Below are 18,763 nucleotides of genomic sequence, written 5' to 3'. Positions count from 1 at the left end.
TAAATATTGCTGTGATTTTTATTCAATTTGAAATCCTGATTAGAATAAAAGCAGTGAGAATGAAGCTTTACAAACATTGCAAAATTATTACATCATTGTGATATGGCTTTATTTTATACACAGAATGAAAAGATAACATTAGATTTAAGGCAACAACAACATGTGCAAACTGAGCACATTACCCTGACAGTCCTTGGTAAAAAGCTGTTTTGGTTAAGTGGTAGTTGATACTGCTGCATGCGGGTCAGTCATTGTTCTAAAGGATGAGCTATAAATAGCTTCATTCCTTTAAAAAAAAAAAAAAATCCCTTCTACTGACCCACAATGGCCAGAAGCAGCTTTCGGTAATCTCCACTTGTGTCACTCGCAATCATTGTGCCCAGGGTCTTCTGATACATCTGAGTGAACATCTGTTTTATTTGCACAAGGTCGATCTGCATAAGATAGGTTAGGAAAAAAAAATTAGTCAAAAACCCCTAGTATTTACTGTAATTCTTAATGATCGTAAATTTTGTGTGTGTGTGTGGCACTGGGGATTGAATTTAGGGGCACTCAACAACTGAGCCATGTCCCCAGCCATTTTTTGTATTTTATTTAAAGACAGGGTCTCACTGAGTTGCTTAGTGCCTCACCATTGCTGAGGCTGCCTTTGAATTCGTGATTTTCCTGTCTCAGACTCCTGAGCTGCTGGGATTACAGGCATGTGCCACCACACCTGGCTAATCATAAGTTCTTAATAATCAAAATGTGGGGAAGGAGGAAACACCTAGTGACTGACATTTTATAGCTGACATTCATACCAGGGTTAGCAGTACCCGATGGAAGTCTGATTAACTGTTCTGTAAAATACTGGGTAAGTGTGATACTCATGTTATCTATTATTCCAAATATATTAATCATTTAAAAAACAGAATGGCTATGATAGAATAAGCCATTTGATAACAGAATGATTCCTATCACAAACAAAGAATGTAATAAGTGTTGGAGAGGATGTTAACAAATGGGAACCATTATTCATCACTGGTGACAATGTAAAATGATGCAACTGCAATGGAAAACAGTATGGTGATTCCCCACTAATCAAAAGAGCCATAGAATTACATCATTCAGTAATTGTACTTCTTGGTAAATAAGAAAAAAGTGAAAAGTAGGAACCTGAACAGATTGTATACCCATCTTTGCAGCAGCATTATTCACAATTGTCAAAAGGTAGAAACAAGCCACATTTGCAAAGACAAATAGGAAAAAGTAGTAAATAGATGAGATAGAATATTGGGGCTGGAGTTGTGGCTCGGTGGTAGAGTGCTTGCCTAGCATGTGTGAGGCACTGAGTTCAATTCTCAGCACCCCATATAAATAAATGAATAAAATAAAGGTCCATCAACATCTGAAAATTTTTTTTTAAAAAAAGATATGATAGAATATTATTTAGCCTTTAAAAGGGAGAAATTTCTGAATCATGAAGACACTAAGCTAAGTGAAAAAAGCCAGTCACAAAAGATCAAATACTTTTATGATTCCACTCATACGGGGTGGCTAGCACAGTGAAACATAGGAATAGAAAGTTGCATGGTCGGGCTGGGGATGTGGCTCAAGCAGTAGCGCGCTCGCCTGGCATGTGTGCGGCCCGGGTTCGATCCTCAGCACCACATACAAACAAAGATGTTGTGTCCGACGAAAACTGAAAATAAATATTAAAAAAAAATTCTCTTTCTCTCTTTAAAAAAAAAAAAAAAAAAAAGAAAGTTGCATGCTGTTGGGCTGGGGTTGTGGCTCAGTGGTAGCATGCTTGCCTAGTATGCATAGGGCCCTGGGTTCAATCCTCAGCACCACATAAATAAATAAAATAAATTAAAAAAAAAAAAAGTTGCATGGTGGTTTCTGAGGGTTGAAAGAAAAGAGGTTGGGGAGTTACTGTTTAATGAGAAAGGTAGAATAAAGCACAGTATTAACTTTCCTCATGCTGTGAGAGGTACCTACAATACTGAAACATGAAATTTTGTTTGGCAAGAAGAAAAAAGTTCTAAGATGGACAGTGGTAATGGTAACACAATAACATAAATATATTTAACGCCAGTGAATTGTATACTTAAAGATGTTTAAAAATGGTAAATTTTGTGTTATGAATATTTCATTACAATTTTTAAAAATATTTTTAAGTTGTCAATGGACATTTGTTTGTTTGTTTGTTTATATGTGGTGCTGAGAACTGAACCCAATGCCTCATACATGCTAGGCAAATGCTCTACCACTGAGCTACAAGCTCAGCTCCTCATTACAATTTTTTAAAAGATCATGGTTAGAGAACTAAGAATAAACACACAAAATGTTTTTTAAAACATCATATACTGGTTGGTTTGGTAAAAATGATCTAGCTTCTCTAGTATTATTTAGTAGTGTATATTTCCCTACAACTAAAAAATTTCAGGGCTCAGGCTACAGCTTAGTCGCAGAGTGTTTGCCTAACATAAGGCCCTGGGTTCAATCCTCAACACTAAACACACACACACACTCACTCACTCACTCACTCACTCTTATAGATGCATATATATATATATAAATAAAAATGTTTGAGTCCATATTTAGGTAAAGAAAAATGGTGATCCCTTATAATGAATAAGGGACATTAAATTTCAATCAGCTTTCATATCTAATAGGATTAACATATATTAGTTTTTCATGTAATTTTTTACATGAGCAAAATTAAAAAAATAAGCCCAAGACTGTAGATTAATTAGTAGTAGAGCACTTGCTTGGCATATATAAGGCCCTAGGTTTGACTCCAGCCAGGCAAAATAAAGTGAATAAATGAATAAATAAATAAACAAACAAACCAAAGCAAGCAAACAAGCAAGGCATGGTGGCACGTGCCTATAATTCCAGTTGCTCAGGAGACTCAGGCAGAAAGAGTGTTTGAGCCCAGGAGTTTGGGGGCCAGCCTAGGCAACACAGCTTGACTCCTGTTTCTTACAAAAATTAAATTAAAAATAAATATCATTCAACTTGCCATAAAATAAGTAGTCTCCACAGATCTTCTCAATTAGGAACATTTCTTGGTGGTGTTTTTATTGAGGTAGAGGGTTTTGTTCACTACTATAGGCCTCTCTCACAAAATTAAGAAAGTGAATACTATGACAAATAAATACAGTGACAAGGAAAGCTCTTTCTTACAATATTCTTGAGGGGTTCACAACCAACTAAGACATTTTTAAGAAGCTAACATTCAAAATCCCAGACAAAAAGAGAAAGTGCTGCTTTGCCTCACCTCACTTCGAGAGACCACAATCCTGACCAGAGTGGAGTCATCTGTGCCTGCACCTTTCATAGAATAGTACAGCCGCTCAGCAAAGAAGGCAGGACGGTTCAGGGCACACTGCACTGCAAGTCAGAGATACTTCAGACTAAAATCATGACTTGGAAACCAGTTTACCCCTCCAGCTTCTTTTGTCACTTCTAGCTTGCCTTTATTTTCTACATAATCATCTTAGAAATCTCAGAGGAGTTGGAGGTGTCAACCTCCCTTAGTTTTTCTCAGCCATCTTTCTTTCTTGCTGTACCATACAAGCTACCTTCAAATCTAGAAGATTTCCTCTGTCCCATAAAACATTTTTTTCTCCATAAATGCATTGATTTAGATTCATTATATTTGCTCCCTTACAATGGAAAAATCTGTAAGAAGTGTGCCCCAGTAATATCTTAAGAGGAATAATGACAAACTTCTTTAAGTGGTTTGCAGACCATCTGTAAGAAAAAAAAAAAGCCTAGGACTCATGTAAAATAGACCATCTGTAAGATGGTCTTCAAACCACTTTCAACATATCCAGAAAACTCAGCCCACACTGCTTAACAAATTTCAATTAGACATCTGTCAACAAAAATTATAGGGTTAAATATTTTCACATCCTAAAACAGACACCAAATTTTCAGTCAAGAATATCATTTGGCTGAAAGTAAGATATAAGATTTGAGCAGAGTTCAAAATGATGCTCAGAAATCTGGTATTTCTCTAGAAAATTCACTCAGTTGAGTTTCCTCCTACAAATAGTAGGGTACTAAGTGTACATTTATCACTTTTGCTATAATTAGGATAGTAATATTTGTAAGATACTCCATTGCTAATACAATGTGTTACTCTCCTTAGTCCTAGTATCCCTGGGAACAAAATTTCAATTTCAAATAGACATCTGGGCATTTAGATCACCAGAAACGGGTTGTTTAATTTCAAAAGGGAAAAGGGTCTCATTGGGCTAAGTACTTAAAAACCATAATTGAGGGTTCAAAAATGTTTTGTCGTGGTACCAGTAGTTCCTTAATGCTTTCCTGTTCACCTTAAAGAAGTGTTATAATCTATTGAATCTTCTTGCACAGTTCTCAGGAAAAGATATTTTAGATAAAGTTGAATAATCTCAAAACAATCCTATTTTGACCACACCAGCAACCATTCACAGGAAATTACAAAGAAAAACATATAATTAACTCAGTTTCTGCCTAAGTGATGCCAGGAAGATTTTATTAATTATTATCACTTTAATGGGAACAACTATTCAAACCCCTATTGATTGGAAAACAAAACCAAGAAAAGCACAAAAATATCTTACAGATGGTCTTCAAACCACTTTCAACATATCCGGAAAACTCGCGGCCCACACTGCTTAACAAATCTCGATTAGACATCTGTCAACAAAAAATTATAGGGTTAAATATTTTCACATCCTAAAACAGACACCAAATTTTCAGAAGAAAAGCTCATACCCTGGAATAAGCCTCCATGGTAGCTTTCAGCTGAGGAAAGCTTCGTGTGGCAAGGATCATGTTAAAGCAAGATTCATCTGTCCCTAGTCTCCCCTCACCAGCCTGATAGAGACGCTGAGCATCTTCTTGAGCCATTTGGTGGTTTACACTCTGATTCTCATCACGATTTCCCTGCAAAAAAACAGAAGGCACGAATTGAAATGAAGAAAAGTGCTATTAAAAACATTGTTTTGCAATCTTGTAACATTTGGATTTAAAGAAACAACTTATTAAAGATTAATACATTAAGTCATCATATGTATCTTTCACTTCCAAAGAAACTGTAGCAGTGCAGCTAGTACTATATTGCACTGTATGGATTTTATAGCAAATGATCAGAGTTTAATAAGGTTATTTTAAAACAAAGAGTTTCAAGACAGGTAGTGGCACATGCCAGCAACCTGGGACCTGCAACCTGGAAGGCTGACACAGGAGGGTCACAAGTTCAAGGCCAGCCTCAGCAACTTATTTTGTCTCAAAATAAAAAATGTAGTTCAGTGATAAAGTGCCTCTGGGTTCAATCCCTGATACAGAAGGGGAAAAAAAAAAAAAAAAAAAAGAGGAAGAAATTTAGGGCTTTGAGAGTCAAATTAAAACAGAAAAGATTTAAACAAAAATCTCTTTACTAGGAGAAACAAACTACCAAATGACACAATTAAAACTCTCCTAAGCTAGGATTTAAACATCAATATGCACTGTATGGAATTCCCCTTATATCCATTCATAAAACTAAAGGTTCTTGCCCTCAAGGAATTTAAAGTCTAAGGAGGGAAGATATAATATGGAAATTTTATGGACTTCTTTTCCTTCATCTAAGGTTTTTTTAGTTTTTTAACTTTTTTTCAAAAAACAAATTTTTTTTTTCAGTTGTCAAAGGAGCTTTATATTTTATTTATTTACCTGTGGTGCTGAGAATCAAACCCAGTGCCTCATACATGCTAGGCAAGCACTCTACTACTGAGCTACAACTCCAGCCCCCCCCAAGTATAATCTTAATACAAGGTTGCCCTTTCTTTTTTTTTTTTTTTTAAACATTTATTTTTTAGTTGTAGTTGGACACAATGCCTTTATTTTGTTTACTTATTTTTATGTGGTGCTGAGAATTGAACCCAGGGCTTTGCACATGCTAGGCGAGCACTCGACCGCTGAGCCACAACCCCAGCCCCAAGGTTGCCCTTTCGAGTTGGTGCCTGAGGAACAAAATGAAAAGATGCTCTCTCAAGGTGAAAAGTGTTTTCTAAAAAGCACTTAACTCAAAGAATATGTACAGGGATATTCTAAATGGGTATCTGAACATAGCACAGAAAAAGATGCTCAAGGAAAAACTTCCCTTAACACTGCCTTTGAACCCACATTCAAAATGCAGTCCCCTATTCTAGGAAGCTAATCTTCTATTCACACTGCGGAAAAGTATGGCGGGGTCTTAAACCCTTCCTGAATAAAGAGAAACTCAGCAATTCATGTAAAATCTTAAAACATTTCTTTAGCATCAACTATTCCTGTTTTCCTCCTTGTTCTTTCTAAATGCTAACCTACTTCCCTGCTCTGTTACTGTTATAACAACTTATCTGCTTCATTTTCTTGTTTCCATATCCCTTAACTTCTGCACTTTTTCCAATTACCTCATTGGCTTTCAAGAGTCCGTCTTCCTCAAGACATATGCACTAGTAGGACAGCCATAACTCCTTACACTGAATCTGTGTGCTAGTCTTTTTTATCATCTCTTTCAAATACATCCTCATCCTTTCTGTCCAAATACCAGTTTGGGTATTGTCTGTTACTTCTCCAGCATATTTGGGGAATCAGAATAAGAATGATACTAATCATATTATTAATATGAACCCTTAAATATTTTTCTGCATTTCTGGCTCTCTTTACATAGTTTAGCAGGTCTATGGCTGTCCTACATATCTTCATTTGGTCCAATATAACTGGCAGGACACTGCTAAATTTAAATGTACAGTTTTATCCCCATTCTAGCCTAAAGCTGGGTTCTGTTTCCACTAAACCTTGAAGAGAGAGAGAGAGAGAGAGAGAGATTTAATTTTTTTTTTCAGTTTTCAGTGGACACAACATCTTTTATTTTATGTGGTGCTGAGGATCGAACCCAGCGCCCCACTCATGCTAAGCGAGCGCGTTACCACTTGAGCCACATCCCCAGCCCCAATTTCTAATTTCTTACAAAATCCAAATTTGCAGAAATAAATCCCAGTATTAACTACAAAAAACCCTGAATACCAAATCTGTGCTATTCCTCTTAAAGCTGGCAATATTCCAAGGTGGCTAAATATTAAAATGAATAAGAATGTTCACTAGAAATTGGCAATAAAGTATGTTCCCTCTACTATACACAAACATTCACGCTACACTCACCTGGCACATGGATACAAGTAAACGTTCAAAATGTCCTGATGTATCTGACCTAATGTCCTTTTCAAGGTCTCGTCCAAATTCTGATTGATAACATCTGACAATGTCTCGGATTTCTTGATTTGTTCTTGTGCACAAAATCTCTATCAATACTCGTTCCTGAGTTCCTGCTCCCTATGTGAAATGAAGAAAAGGGTAAAGTATATAAAAGAAAAGCAAAATCTTTATTTTCAATTACTGAAAGTAATTAAATTTTACTACTCCAACAAATACTTGTCTTCTAGAACTGAACAATTATTTCAGATATGAAAATTCAGAACCACTGTAATTTGTGGGGTTTTACATGTGAAATGGAATAAAATGTAGTAAATGACAAAGTACCTGCATTGCATTCCGTAAACTCCAGGCATCATAATATGTAGGAGGCATGAACAGGGAAAGAATCAGTTCTTCCATATTTCCACTCAACTCTGACTTGAGATCTTTGATTAAATCCTGTTTAATTACAAATGCAACCTAAGCATACATATTCTCCAAATTTTATCACTTAAATCTTTTAAGAAAAATATGAAAAAATGAAATATAATTGCTTTAGAAAAACCTAAATTTCAAATCTGAAAGTGATATTCTAAAGAAATAACACATATACTGGAAGTGTGTTACATTCGAGCAGATACATATTCATTCTATCTATGAACACTTGATATATTCTTATTGCAGTTCTACTTTACCAGTTACAAAGATGAGAAATATGTGGAATAAATAATAACTCAGATTAATAATATAAATGGATATTTATTTAATACAAGAAACTGGTTCTATGAGGAAATAGAAGTCATCATCATCTTGCTCTCATTTGGAAAGATAAATATCTAAAAAGAGAATACATGCCAACCTGTACTCCAGCACCAGACAAGGAGTACAAAAACAAACCAAAAAAGTTGAAACATGGAAGTTTTAAAGGGATAGAGAGCTCAGAGAAAGCTTTTAGTCCAGCTTTTGAAGAATACCTAAAAAAAATTAGCAGGCAAAGAAAAAAGGGTATTTCAGGCAGAAAGATGGAACATGAACAAGGAATAAAGAAGTAGTTCCCAGTATTAAAATCATCTATATAGCTTCTTTAAAAATTGGTGTCTAGCACTAAGACTTAGAAATTCTGTGTGTTTTTAAGTTCTAAAATTCTTGATGGTATTTAGCTATTTTTGAGAATCACCAGATAAGAGGAAAGAATGAGTAAAGCTTGCTCAATGGAATAATAAAGACAACTGATTTTGTTAGATAAGGAGGTTTTCATAGTTCATAGCAGATAACTAAATCTTGGATTACTTTCTGGGAGGAGCCACTGGAAACTTTTATGCAAGATAGTTTGATATAAATAGTAACAACATGCAGGATGGTCCCTGGTAATAAAAAGACTATAAATAAGAACATTTTGGCTATTGAAATATGTAGTTAAGAAGTAATAAAGACCTGGACTTGGGCTGGTAGTGTAGCTCAATGTAGAACACTTGTTTAACATGAGTATGACCCCCAGCACCACAAAAGAAAGAGGTGGGGGAGAGAGAAAGGAAAAGAGAGAGACAGGAAGAAAGGCAGGCAGGCAAGTAGGCTTGAACTTAGGCAGCAGCAATGGAAATGAACAAAGTATACAAAAGACATTTTAAAAAAGTCATTTTATAGAATAAAACTTAGTAAGTAAATAAAATTGTTAGGACAAGACACTACTTGCATATAGTAGGCCCTGAATAAATATTCACTAATTGATAAAGAATATGGAATCAGGAGCTAGAGTTGTGGCTCAGAGGAAGAGCACTCGCCTAGCATGCATGAGGCACTGGGTTTAATCCTCAGCACCACATAAAAACAAAATAAAGGTATTGTGTCCACCTACAACTAAAAAATAAATGTTTTTTTAAAAAAAGAATATGGACTCAAAGATGACTCCACAGTATGCAAGAAAACTCATTTTACCAATAAGAAGTCAAGTGATAAGGTAGCTGGGGTAAGAAAAATAGGTCGTAAGTTCAGTTTTAATTCTAAAGCAATATCTGAGAAAATTCAAGATAGCATAACAGACTAGATAGGAACTGAAGAAATTCATAACATGGAAAATATGAGAGAAGTGAATCTGATATTGCACTTTAAGGAAGTCTAGGGCTTGTGTTTGCATACTTAATCTTAGGAATAAAGAAGCCGGGAGGGGGCTGGGGTTGTGGCTCAAGGGTAGAATGCTCACCTAGCACATGAGAGGCCCTGAGTTCGATCCTCAGCACCATATTAAAATAAAGGTATTGTGTCCAACTACAACTAAAAGATTAAAAAAAAAAAGAATAAAGAAGCATATGTGGTTTAGTGGCAGAGTGCTTGCCTATGTGCTTGATGTCCTGGTTTGATCCCCAGAGCACACCTTCCTAAAAATTAAAAAAAAAAAAAAAAAGTAGCCGCAGTAGTAGTGAATCTGGGTTGGGCAGAGGAAAAGGCAGAATAGGCAAGGCCAGACTGAGGAATCACTACTCCATTTTGAGAAGAGAAAAGTAAACTAGATGCAGAAGATATTAGGAAATTTTGGGGATTCCTATATAAATAGCTAAATAATGCTGCCCAGTTTTTCTCACTAAATCTGAAGAAGGATGGAACTTGCTAGCCATAGTCTTTCTGGATTTAATCAATGATCATCCATTCAGCAAATATTAGGAAGTTACTTGTTACTATATGCTTGGTGCTACAGGCATAAAGATAAACACACATGGTTTATCCTAGGGAAGCTCACAGTTATAAGAGGTGTCCCATGAGATTAGTGATAGTATACAAAGTGCTATGGGACCAGAGTGGAAGGAATAGTTAAATTCTGCCCAGAGCAATGACAGAAATATTATAGTAACTGATATTCAAACCCAGTCTTTAAGAAGTTGTTGGTCATGCAGATAAAAAGGTGTAAAAGGCCAGGAACATAGCATGTACAAAACATGTATGTAGTTACATGTATTTGGCAAGTAGTTACATATATATATATATATATATATATATATATATATATATATATATATGGATTTCTCTAGAATGAAAAAGGCTTTTAAAAGAAATATATAGTGAATTCACCACTCCTGAGTCTGTTTTCTAGCTGTCTCTCCATTGTACTAAAGATACTAATAAAAACATGGCATCCAATCTGACATGAATGCAGAGTCTACCTGCCCCTGCTTGTGCTCACTAAAGAAAAGCAAAAACACAGAAACAAAAACCCATACCTTGCCATACATGGTCTTAAAAGCTGCTTTAATTTTTTGCCTCTGATCATTGGAACGACTGGCCACAATATCCACAATTGCCTGCTCATCTGTCCCTGTAAGAACCATACACATTGAAGTAAGGATGAAATCTATGTTGGGTGCTACTGGAGATCATTCCATAGAATACTTACAAGGAAGTATGTACCAGAAAAAAATGAAGCATGGGCACACAGGCTGACACATGAACTTGGTTTATAACATAAGGTTTATTTTACTTCAGAGTTAATTACTTTAACTTCTTATAAAAGACAAAATCTGTTTTCCTTACCAAATCCTTTCATTGCTTTACGGAGAATTTCTGCATCTCTCATAGCATCGAAGTTGGCAGCTGGTCGAATGGTCCCTTGAGTACCCTGAGTCATTGCTGCAGGCTGAGAACAAAACATAAAATCCAAGTCAGGATTCTCTGCTGACAATAAGGCAAATTAAAGATTCTCCTGATATCAATCTTTAGGCAAGAAGGTCAATATTTGGATTTAATATCAAGAATATGAGCATATTATTACCAGGGCTCATTCTAGAACAGATAGGAAAGACCTATCCCACTTTGGAACCAATTTTTCTCGTATTAACAGACTAGCCAGACATCAATCTTCAAGGACACAAAAGGGTCAAACTTGTGAAATTAAAGTTATGGTCTTCTTATGCATTGGCTTCCTTTTTGCTAGAACAGGAAGAAAAAAAGGACTGATCCCTAAACAGTATGAGATGAGTGAAAATGTTTGATGTAAAGGCAGAATATGGCGTTAGTTAAATAGATATGAGAGCCCAACAAGTTTTCAAACTAGCAATATAATTTTGGTAATATCTCTTCATTTCCTCCAAAGGCCCTGATTATTAAAAATAAAATGTTTTATAATAAAACCGCAAAATGAAAAAAATAATGATTAAGATTCTGAAAGGTACAATATTCCTATCTTATGAGGAAACAAAGGAGAAAACAGAACACAGACCATATACATACATATATAATTTTCACATATATATGTAATTTATATATACATATTTTTAAGAATTTAACCTTTATTATTTATTTATTTATTATTATTTTTTGTTATGTGGTTCTGAGAACCGAACTCAGTGCCTCACACATGCCTGGCAAGCGCTCTACCCTTGACTATATTTTTAAAGTACAAATCTATGTGGAAATTTAAAAATCGCCATTTGACAAATGCCACAATAATAACAGTTTCAGGCAAGAATTATCAATGGATGCTAAAATTAGGAGACAAAAGTATGATCAGAACAAAGATAATTGCATAGTTTGGATTATTACATGAGAGAAACTGAGCAAGTAACGTTTTAAATAAGTGATCAAACTAATTTTTTTGCTAGTAATGGAACAAGTCACTAAGTGCCTCTGGATATGATATGCTAGGAAAACAACATTTCTGTGGTATTCCTGAAAAAAAGGCATAACCTGAATTTAATTATGAGGAAATATCAAACAAACCCAAAATTAAGAAATGTTTTAAAAATAAATGAGTGTTCTTCAAAAGCGTAAAGGTCATGAACAAGAGACTGAAGACTATTTTAGATTAAAGAGGACTTGAGGGATGTGACAATAAATTCAGTGTTTCATTCTGGATTTGATCCTGAATCACAGAAAGGACATTATTGGGGCAATTAGTAAAATTTAAATAAGGTCTGAGGTTGGGCAATAGTATTTCACTTTAAATACTATGCTAGGAAACAATTCAATAGTTTTCTTAAAATATTCCAAGTCAGACTTAATAAGGGATGGAATGAAGCAAGATAATAACCCATGAATTTTTCAAAAATTTTAATTATAACAACATGTTTTATTTAACCAAATATGTCAAAGGTATTATCATTTAAACATGCAATCAATATTATTTCAAAAATGATCCAACTGCTTTTTAGGCAACTAAAAGTGAATTTAAAATTATACCTACCGAATACAATAATACACTAAGGTCAAAGTAAATGGGAAGAAGGGAACATGACCTTCTTTCAAAAAAAAACTTTTATTTTGGCAGCACTGGAGATTGAACCCAGAGCCTGGGCATGTTAGGCATGCACTCTACCAGAGAGATACAGTCCCAAGATAATATTTTATGGTCAATAATCCCTCCCACTTACTAGTATCTAAGCCAAAATGTAAGCAGAATACTAGCAAGAAATATTCCTATGATGGTTTTAAGGAAAAACTATAATTATTCTACTTGTAGCAAATATTCAAGTATAAAAAATTTCAACATACTCTTCTTACTTAAGCCTCACTGTATCAAGAAACTAAGATACTGGCCATTGAGATAGCTACTATTGTCTAAATTCTTAGAAGGGCAGAAGACCTTGCGTTTAATAACCTGGTCTGAACAGTAAGAAAAATGAACTGTGGTCATACACTGTTTGATGATTCCCACTGTTTTCCTCTTTTGTCTAAAAGAAAAAAATCTTTTATTTTTCATCTGTAGAGAAAAATGTTGACGTATTCTATGTTGAAAGTCTTAAGTTAGAAATGAATCTTCAAGAATATTATCATCCTCTAGGAATTATATTGAATTCAAAGAAATCAGTCTATGTTCCTAACAGTCAAAGCTCTAGGAGAGATTTCTTAGCACTATGTGTCTGCTAATAGAAGTCCCTCCCTTTGTTGGATGCTAAGGCAGGAGAATCACGAGTTCAAAGCCAGCCTCAACAAAAAGCAAGGCTCCAAGCAACTCAGTGAGATCTTGTCTCCAAATTAAATACAAAATAGAGCTGGGGTTGTGGCTCAGTGCTCACCTAGCATGCGTGAGGCACTGGGTTTGATCCTCAGCACCACATAAAAATAAAATAAAGATATGGTGTCCACCTATAACTAAAAATAAATGTATATATTTTTAAATAGGGCTGGGGTTGTGGCTCAGTGGTCAAGTGCCCCTGAGTTCAGTATCTGGTTATCCACCCCCCGCCCGCCAAAAAAAGAAAGATATAAAGAAAAATTACTCTCTTGTATGGGTAATTGGGCTAGCTGATCTCTCTGGTCCAACTCTAATTCTGGTTAGTTTTTCAGTGGGAAGGTTGAAATCAGTTGGTACTAAAGGTGGGTAAGGGCTTTTTTTTTTTTTTTTTTCTGTACCAGGGATTGAACTTAACTACTTAACCACTGAGCTACTAAACTATTTCCATCTAAAAGCTCTTCCAGCTAGGTGGGCACAATGGTGCATGCCTGTAATCTCAACTATTCCAGTGGCTGAGGAAGAGGAGTAAAATTTTGAGGTCATTCTGGGACATTTTGCTAGACCCTGTCTTAAAAATTTTTTTAAATAAACAAAAAAGGGCTGAGGATATAGCATAGTGGTATAGCACCTCTGGGCTCAATCTCCAGTAATATTAAAAAATAAATAAATAAATAAAAGTTCTTTCAAAATCTACTGCTCTGTTAACTCCCCATTTTTTTTTTTTTTTAAATACCGGGGATTGAACCCAGGGCTGCTTATCCACTGAGCCACATCCCTAGCCCTATTTTATATTTTATTTAGAGACAGGGTCTCGCTAAGTTGCTTAGGGGCTTGCTAATTGCTGAGGCTGGCTTTGAACTTGCAATCCTCCTGCCTCAGCCTCCCAAGCTGCTGGGTCTCCCTATTAATTTCAGTTCTAGTTTAAGGTGGAAATTGTTACACAAAATAAGTGGTATACGTGTATATATTTTAATTTTACTGTTCTATATTTTTTAAAAATCTCATTTAATTATAAAATGATGTCTTTAAAACTATATATCTGCATAAGCTAAAATCAAAATTCTCACAAGTGATTAACCACAGATTTATAACATGATGAATAATCAACTTCAATCATAAAAAAGGACTGAAAGCCATTTACTATGTGCTTTGGAGGAATATCATTTGCTGTACTGGCAAAGCAGCACAGAGTAACAGAAAGACTCTGGTCTGAAAGTCAGAAGAACTACAATCAGGTCTTCACCTTTGTCTTTCCCTAACTTTATAGCCCTAGAAGAGGTACCTCTTTGGATCTCAAATTCCTCAAATCAGAAAAGTGAGCCAAAATAATTCACTAAGGTATTTCTCTTCTAATACTATACTCCATCCTAAAATAAGCTTGAAAATGCTAGACCTTTGTTAATATATAATAGAGAAAATCAATAATAAAATCAAGGTAAAAGTATACTGCTTCTGATCCTAGTAACTTCCACAGGATATAAAATAATTAATAAAGTGATTTAAGAATAAAATAGTATTATCCTAATTAAAATAAGTTATACTCCATGGGGCTGGGGATGTGGCTCAAGCGGTAGCGCACTCGCCTGGCATGCGTGCAGCCCGGGTTCGATCCTCAGCACCACATACAAACAAAGATGTTGTGTCCGCCGAAAACTAAAAAATAAATATTAAAAAATTCTCTCTCTCTCTCTTTGAAAAAAAAAAAAAGTGATACTCCATGCATGCATATCAAAATATACTCTACTGTCATATACTCTACTGCTCTATATCTAAAAAGAATAATAAAAAAAAAAAACCACTCAGTACACAAAAAATAATAAAGCAGTATTAAAATAAGGAGCTATCAGATTGAACATGTAGCTCAGTGGCAAAGTGCTTGCCTCACATGCTCAGATTCTAGGTTCAGTCCCCAGCACCACTGAAAAAGAAATATAATAAACCAGCAGATCTATAGAGATGGGATGAAGATTTCATATACATATGTATGGGAGACCGTCTGGGGCTACCAAGAAATTGATGCAACATGTTTAACCAACTCCCATGTTTAAAGCCCTGCCAAGTACTATTGGACAAAAAGATAAACCCCCACACAATTGAGCTTTCAAGGAAGTGATGAAAGAAAAATGCATGAGAAACCAGAAACAAATAGAGGAATATAGAGAGGATCTAGTGATTAATGAACATTAGAAAGCCTTACTCACTTCACTGCTATTATCCAAAGAAACAGGAGAAAAAACAGGATAGGAAGGAAAGGATTCTGTATTGATCTGAAAGAAGAGTGGAAAGTTATAAACGGAAAAGTGAAAAGCAAAACAACCCTTCATAAATCATTGTCAGAAATTCCAATCACCCAGTGACCAAGTTCATAGTTATAATTGCTGGTAAGGGCAGGAAAGAGGAAAAAGAACTAAAACCAATGCTGAGAATCCAAGTGAATCTTTAAAGTTATGAGATTCGTTATCTGTAAGAAGGATCTGTATGTCTCTTACTGAAGTTATCAGGATACTAAAAGCTGATGGACAAAAGACAGCAAGGGATCTATCAGAAGCAAAGATTAAAGTCAAGTAACTGTAATAGGCCATTTCCTCTGCTTCATGGAAACCTCTAATATTAGCAAAGGAGTGGTATCCTTCTTTGGCATTTTCCAGTTTCCCAAACTAAATTTTAAAAGGTAGAAGCAAAAATACCTGACTAGGGTAAGGAGCTTGTCCTCCAGGATACTGAGAAGGTATCTGTCCTCCAGGAAAGCCACCTAAATATTAAAAAAACAACAACAACACCCCCCCCCCCAAAAAAAAACAGGTTATATGACAATATTTCAAAATAACACTGATCACTATGAATATAGAAACATGAGAACATTCATGCTATCAACAGGATGACACACTAGGGCACTGATTTTAAACCCAACATGGGTTTTTTAATATTCCCTGTTCTACACAACAGTAACAAATTATTTATTTTTACATTTGACCCACATTTAATTCTGACTCCACCTGGAATGGCTATCAGGGGTGTTTTCATTTGTGGCACACACTGGACAGATGTTCCTAAAGTGTTTTCTTTTTGGCTTTGGAGATACTTTTAAATACAAAAAGTGATTCCACATCCCCATTACTGATTAAGCACTTCCATTAAATTGCTTCATGAAACCATATACATATTCACTGAAGACTATCACAAACATAAACCAAGTTCTCTCAATGGCAACTGAAAAATTCACAGTATTATGTTACTGTTTCTCTCTGTACTACCAGCTGATACCTACCAGGTAGTGGGACCTGGGCTGGACCACCACCATAAGTCTGTGAAGGTGGCTGTGGATAACCAGAAAAGCTCGCTGAACTGGGTGGGGCTCCATATCCTTGACCTGGAGGAACTAAAAAATAGTTCAATAAGCTATAGTGAAAATTCTCATGCAGAGAAAACTTCAGAGTAATCTTTTCTTTTTTTTTTTTTTTGGCAGCGGGGATTGAACTCAGGTGCACTCAACCACTGAGCCACATCCTCAGCCCTATTTTTTATTTTATTTAGAGACAGAGACTTACCGAGTTGCTTAGCACCTTACTTTTGCTGATGCTGGTTTTGAACTCTCGATCTTCCTGCCTCAGCCTCCTGAGCCGCTGGGATTACAGGTGAGCGCCACCACACCCAGCAGAGTAATCTATTTTTAACAGTGGAAACGCTATAGTAGTAATGCTGTAAAAGCAGTCCCCTTGTGTATTATTCAGCTTCTCACCAACTCCTTAAAATTTTTTACTACAAACTGGCAGAGGCCCACACCTGTAATCCCAGCAGCTTGGGACACTGAGACAAGAGGATCACAGGTTCACATTCAGCTTCAGCAATTTAGTGAGGCGGTCTCAAAATAATAACAAAGGGCTGGGGATGTGGCTCGGTGGTTAAGCACCCTTGGGTACAATCCCTGATACCAAAAATACATAAAATTAAAATTTTTACTACACTCATCTTCTTTATTAACTGACCATACAAACTGCTAAGGGTTTTTTTTTTTTTCCTTCTTTTAAAAACCTTCAGATAAAGTTGAAGGTTAAAGTCATACTAACTGAAGTGCCTTAGTTCTTAGAATCATAAATAATCAACCAGAGTGTTACATATTGGCCCGTTATTACCATTAAATTTATTCCAATTCCCTCCACAGAATTTTTTAGACTGCTCCCAGCTTTCAGGTCCTCTGAGAACTTTTACACTTCCACCTTGCCAGCTAGGTATTTCCTCTTACCGTCCATGATTAACTAAGAACAACTCTGACCTCTTATAAAACAAGCAGGAATTAAAGACAGAAAAGGAAAAAGTACTTCAGCAATCCCAAATTAGTAATCCCACAATCCACAACTCACCTCCAGGATACGATGGAGCTCCCCCTGGCTGTGGGGCACCAGGATAGCCTCCAGGGGCTGGATAACCTCCAGATGCAGGGTAGCCTCCAGCTCCTGGGTAGCCACCACTTGGCACTGGTGGGTAGGCACCTCCTCCCACTGGAGGAAAGCCACTAGGATAAGGATATTGACCTGGAGCGGGGAAAGATGACTCCTGACCTGCAGGCTAGAAAACCAGAAAATTTTTCAAATGAATATGATCAGAGAAATATGACCCATATTTTAAAAGAGAGGACCAAAAATTATCATCAAGGTCTCTTAGCTTATTATTTTACTTTTTAAAAATCTCATTAGAAGTCCTAGCATCTTACACTAGTTTATAAGTACTAAACAAGTTTCTCAGACACTTGTCAGAATTTAGTTAAATTTAATTCTACTTGGGTCATGTAAGAGGGGTCCATTTCTCTATTTGAATGTCAGAACTAGGTTCTTGCCAACCCCAAGGCTTCAAAAACAACTAACAAAGCTCATGATTTCCTTTACTTTCCTAGCATTTGCAAATATGATAGAGATATTCCTCTCTACCATAAAGAGAGGAATTCATTGTTTTCTTGCAATACAACTGGACCTATTGCATAAGATTAAAGAAAAAGGCGTGATTCAACCATACACAAGGTGTAACATTTTGGATTTTAGTTCAAACAGACATCTACGAGTGGTAGACTTTCTTTAATGTGTTCAATAAACTCTTTCTAGCTAGTTGTGGTGGCACACCCCTGTACTCCCAGCTACTTGGGAGGATGAGGCAGGAGGATCATTTGAGCCCATGAGGTCAAGGCCATCCTGGGCAACATTGACGATCTTTAAAAACAAAAACAGACTCTTTCTCCCCAGCCACAAAGCCGAACTACATTTTCTGAACTCCTTGCAGTTAGGGAGGACCACATGACCGAACACTGGTGAATGAAAGCAGACAAAAGTTATACATGCCACTTCTAGCCTGGCCACTAAAAACCTCTACCCAATCTTCCATGTTTTCTTTCTTCCTTCATCTCCCACCCAAATAGGATCCAGTGGAAGACCTGAGGTGTGAAAGGATGGTAGAATCAATACAAGGAAGGAACCTGAAGCAGTACGTGAAAGAAGGCCTCCTCCCAGCCACTCCTGCCCTATTGTCACTTCCAAGAAACCGAAGCAAGCAAGATATGTGTGATAAACTACGGAGATTTTAGGGTTGTTTATTTTAGCAATTAGCCTAACTGACAGAAATGGTTGTCAGAGTTAC

At 36.1% G+C, this 18,763-nt stretch overlaps 1 protein-coding gene across 3 annotated transcripts in view; it reads right to left on the bottom strand.

Moving 5' to 3' along the window:
• Anxa7 (annexin A7) overlaps positions 1 to 18,763 on the bottom strand; it is a 33,208-nt gene continuing 14,445 nt past the window's right edge. For 2 of the 3 annotated variants that reach the window (XM_027931232.1, XM_027931233.2), the window contains exons 3-13: positions 17,500 to 17,704; positions 16,407 to 16,517; positions 15,826 to 15,890; positions 10,720 to 10,822; positions 10,410 to 10,504; positions 7,543 to 7,656; positions 7,165 to 7,335; positions 4,753 to 4,923; positions 4,599 to 4,674; positions 3,266 to 3,378; positions 1 to 434 (exon numbers count right to left, since the gene is read on the bottom strand). In XM_027931232.1, the coding sequence (XP_027787033.1) occupies positions 312 to 434; positions 3,266 to 3,378; positions 4,599 to 4,674; positions 4,753 to 4,923; positions 7,165 to 7,335; positions 7,543 to 7,656; positions 10,410 to 10,504; positions 10,720 to 10,822; positions 15,826 to 15,890; positions 16,407 to 16,517; positions 17,500 to 17,704 (1,347 nt within the window). In that variant the 3' untranslated portion in view covers positions 1 to 311. The remainder of the gene's footprint in view (positions 435 to 3,265; positions 3,379 to 4,598; positions 4,675 to 4,752; positions 4,924 to 7,164; positions 7,336 to 7,542; positions 7,657 to 10,409; positions 10,505 to 10,719; positions 10,823 to 15,825; positions 15,891 to 16,406; positions 16,518 to 17,499; positions 17,705 to 18,763) is intronic. The other variant, XM_071611179.1, reaches the window with a different exon arrangement.

This window comes from Marmota flaviventris, chromosome 4 (assembly GCF_047511675.1).
Source record: "Marmota flaviventris isolate mMarFla1 chromosome 4, mMarFla1.hap1, whole genome shotgun sequence".
Lineage (NCBI taxonomy): Eukaryota > Metazoa > Chordata > Mammalia > Rodentia > Sciuridae > Marmota > Marmota flaviventris.
The sequence above is the reverse complement of the archived record's forward strand: the minus strand, read 5'-3'. Positions and strand labels throughout refer to the sequence as shown.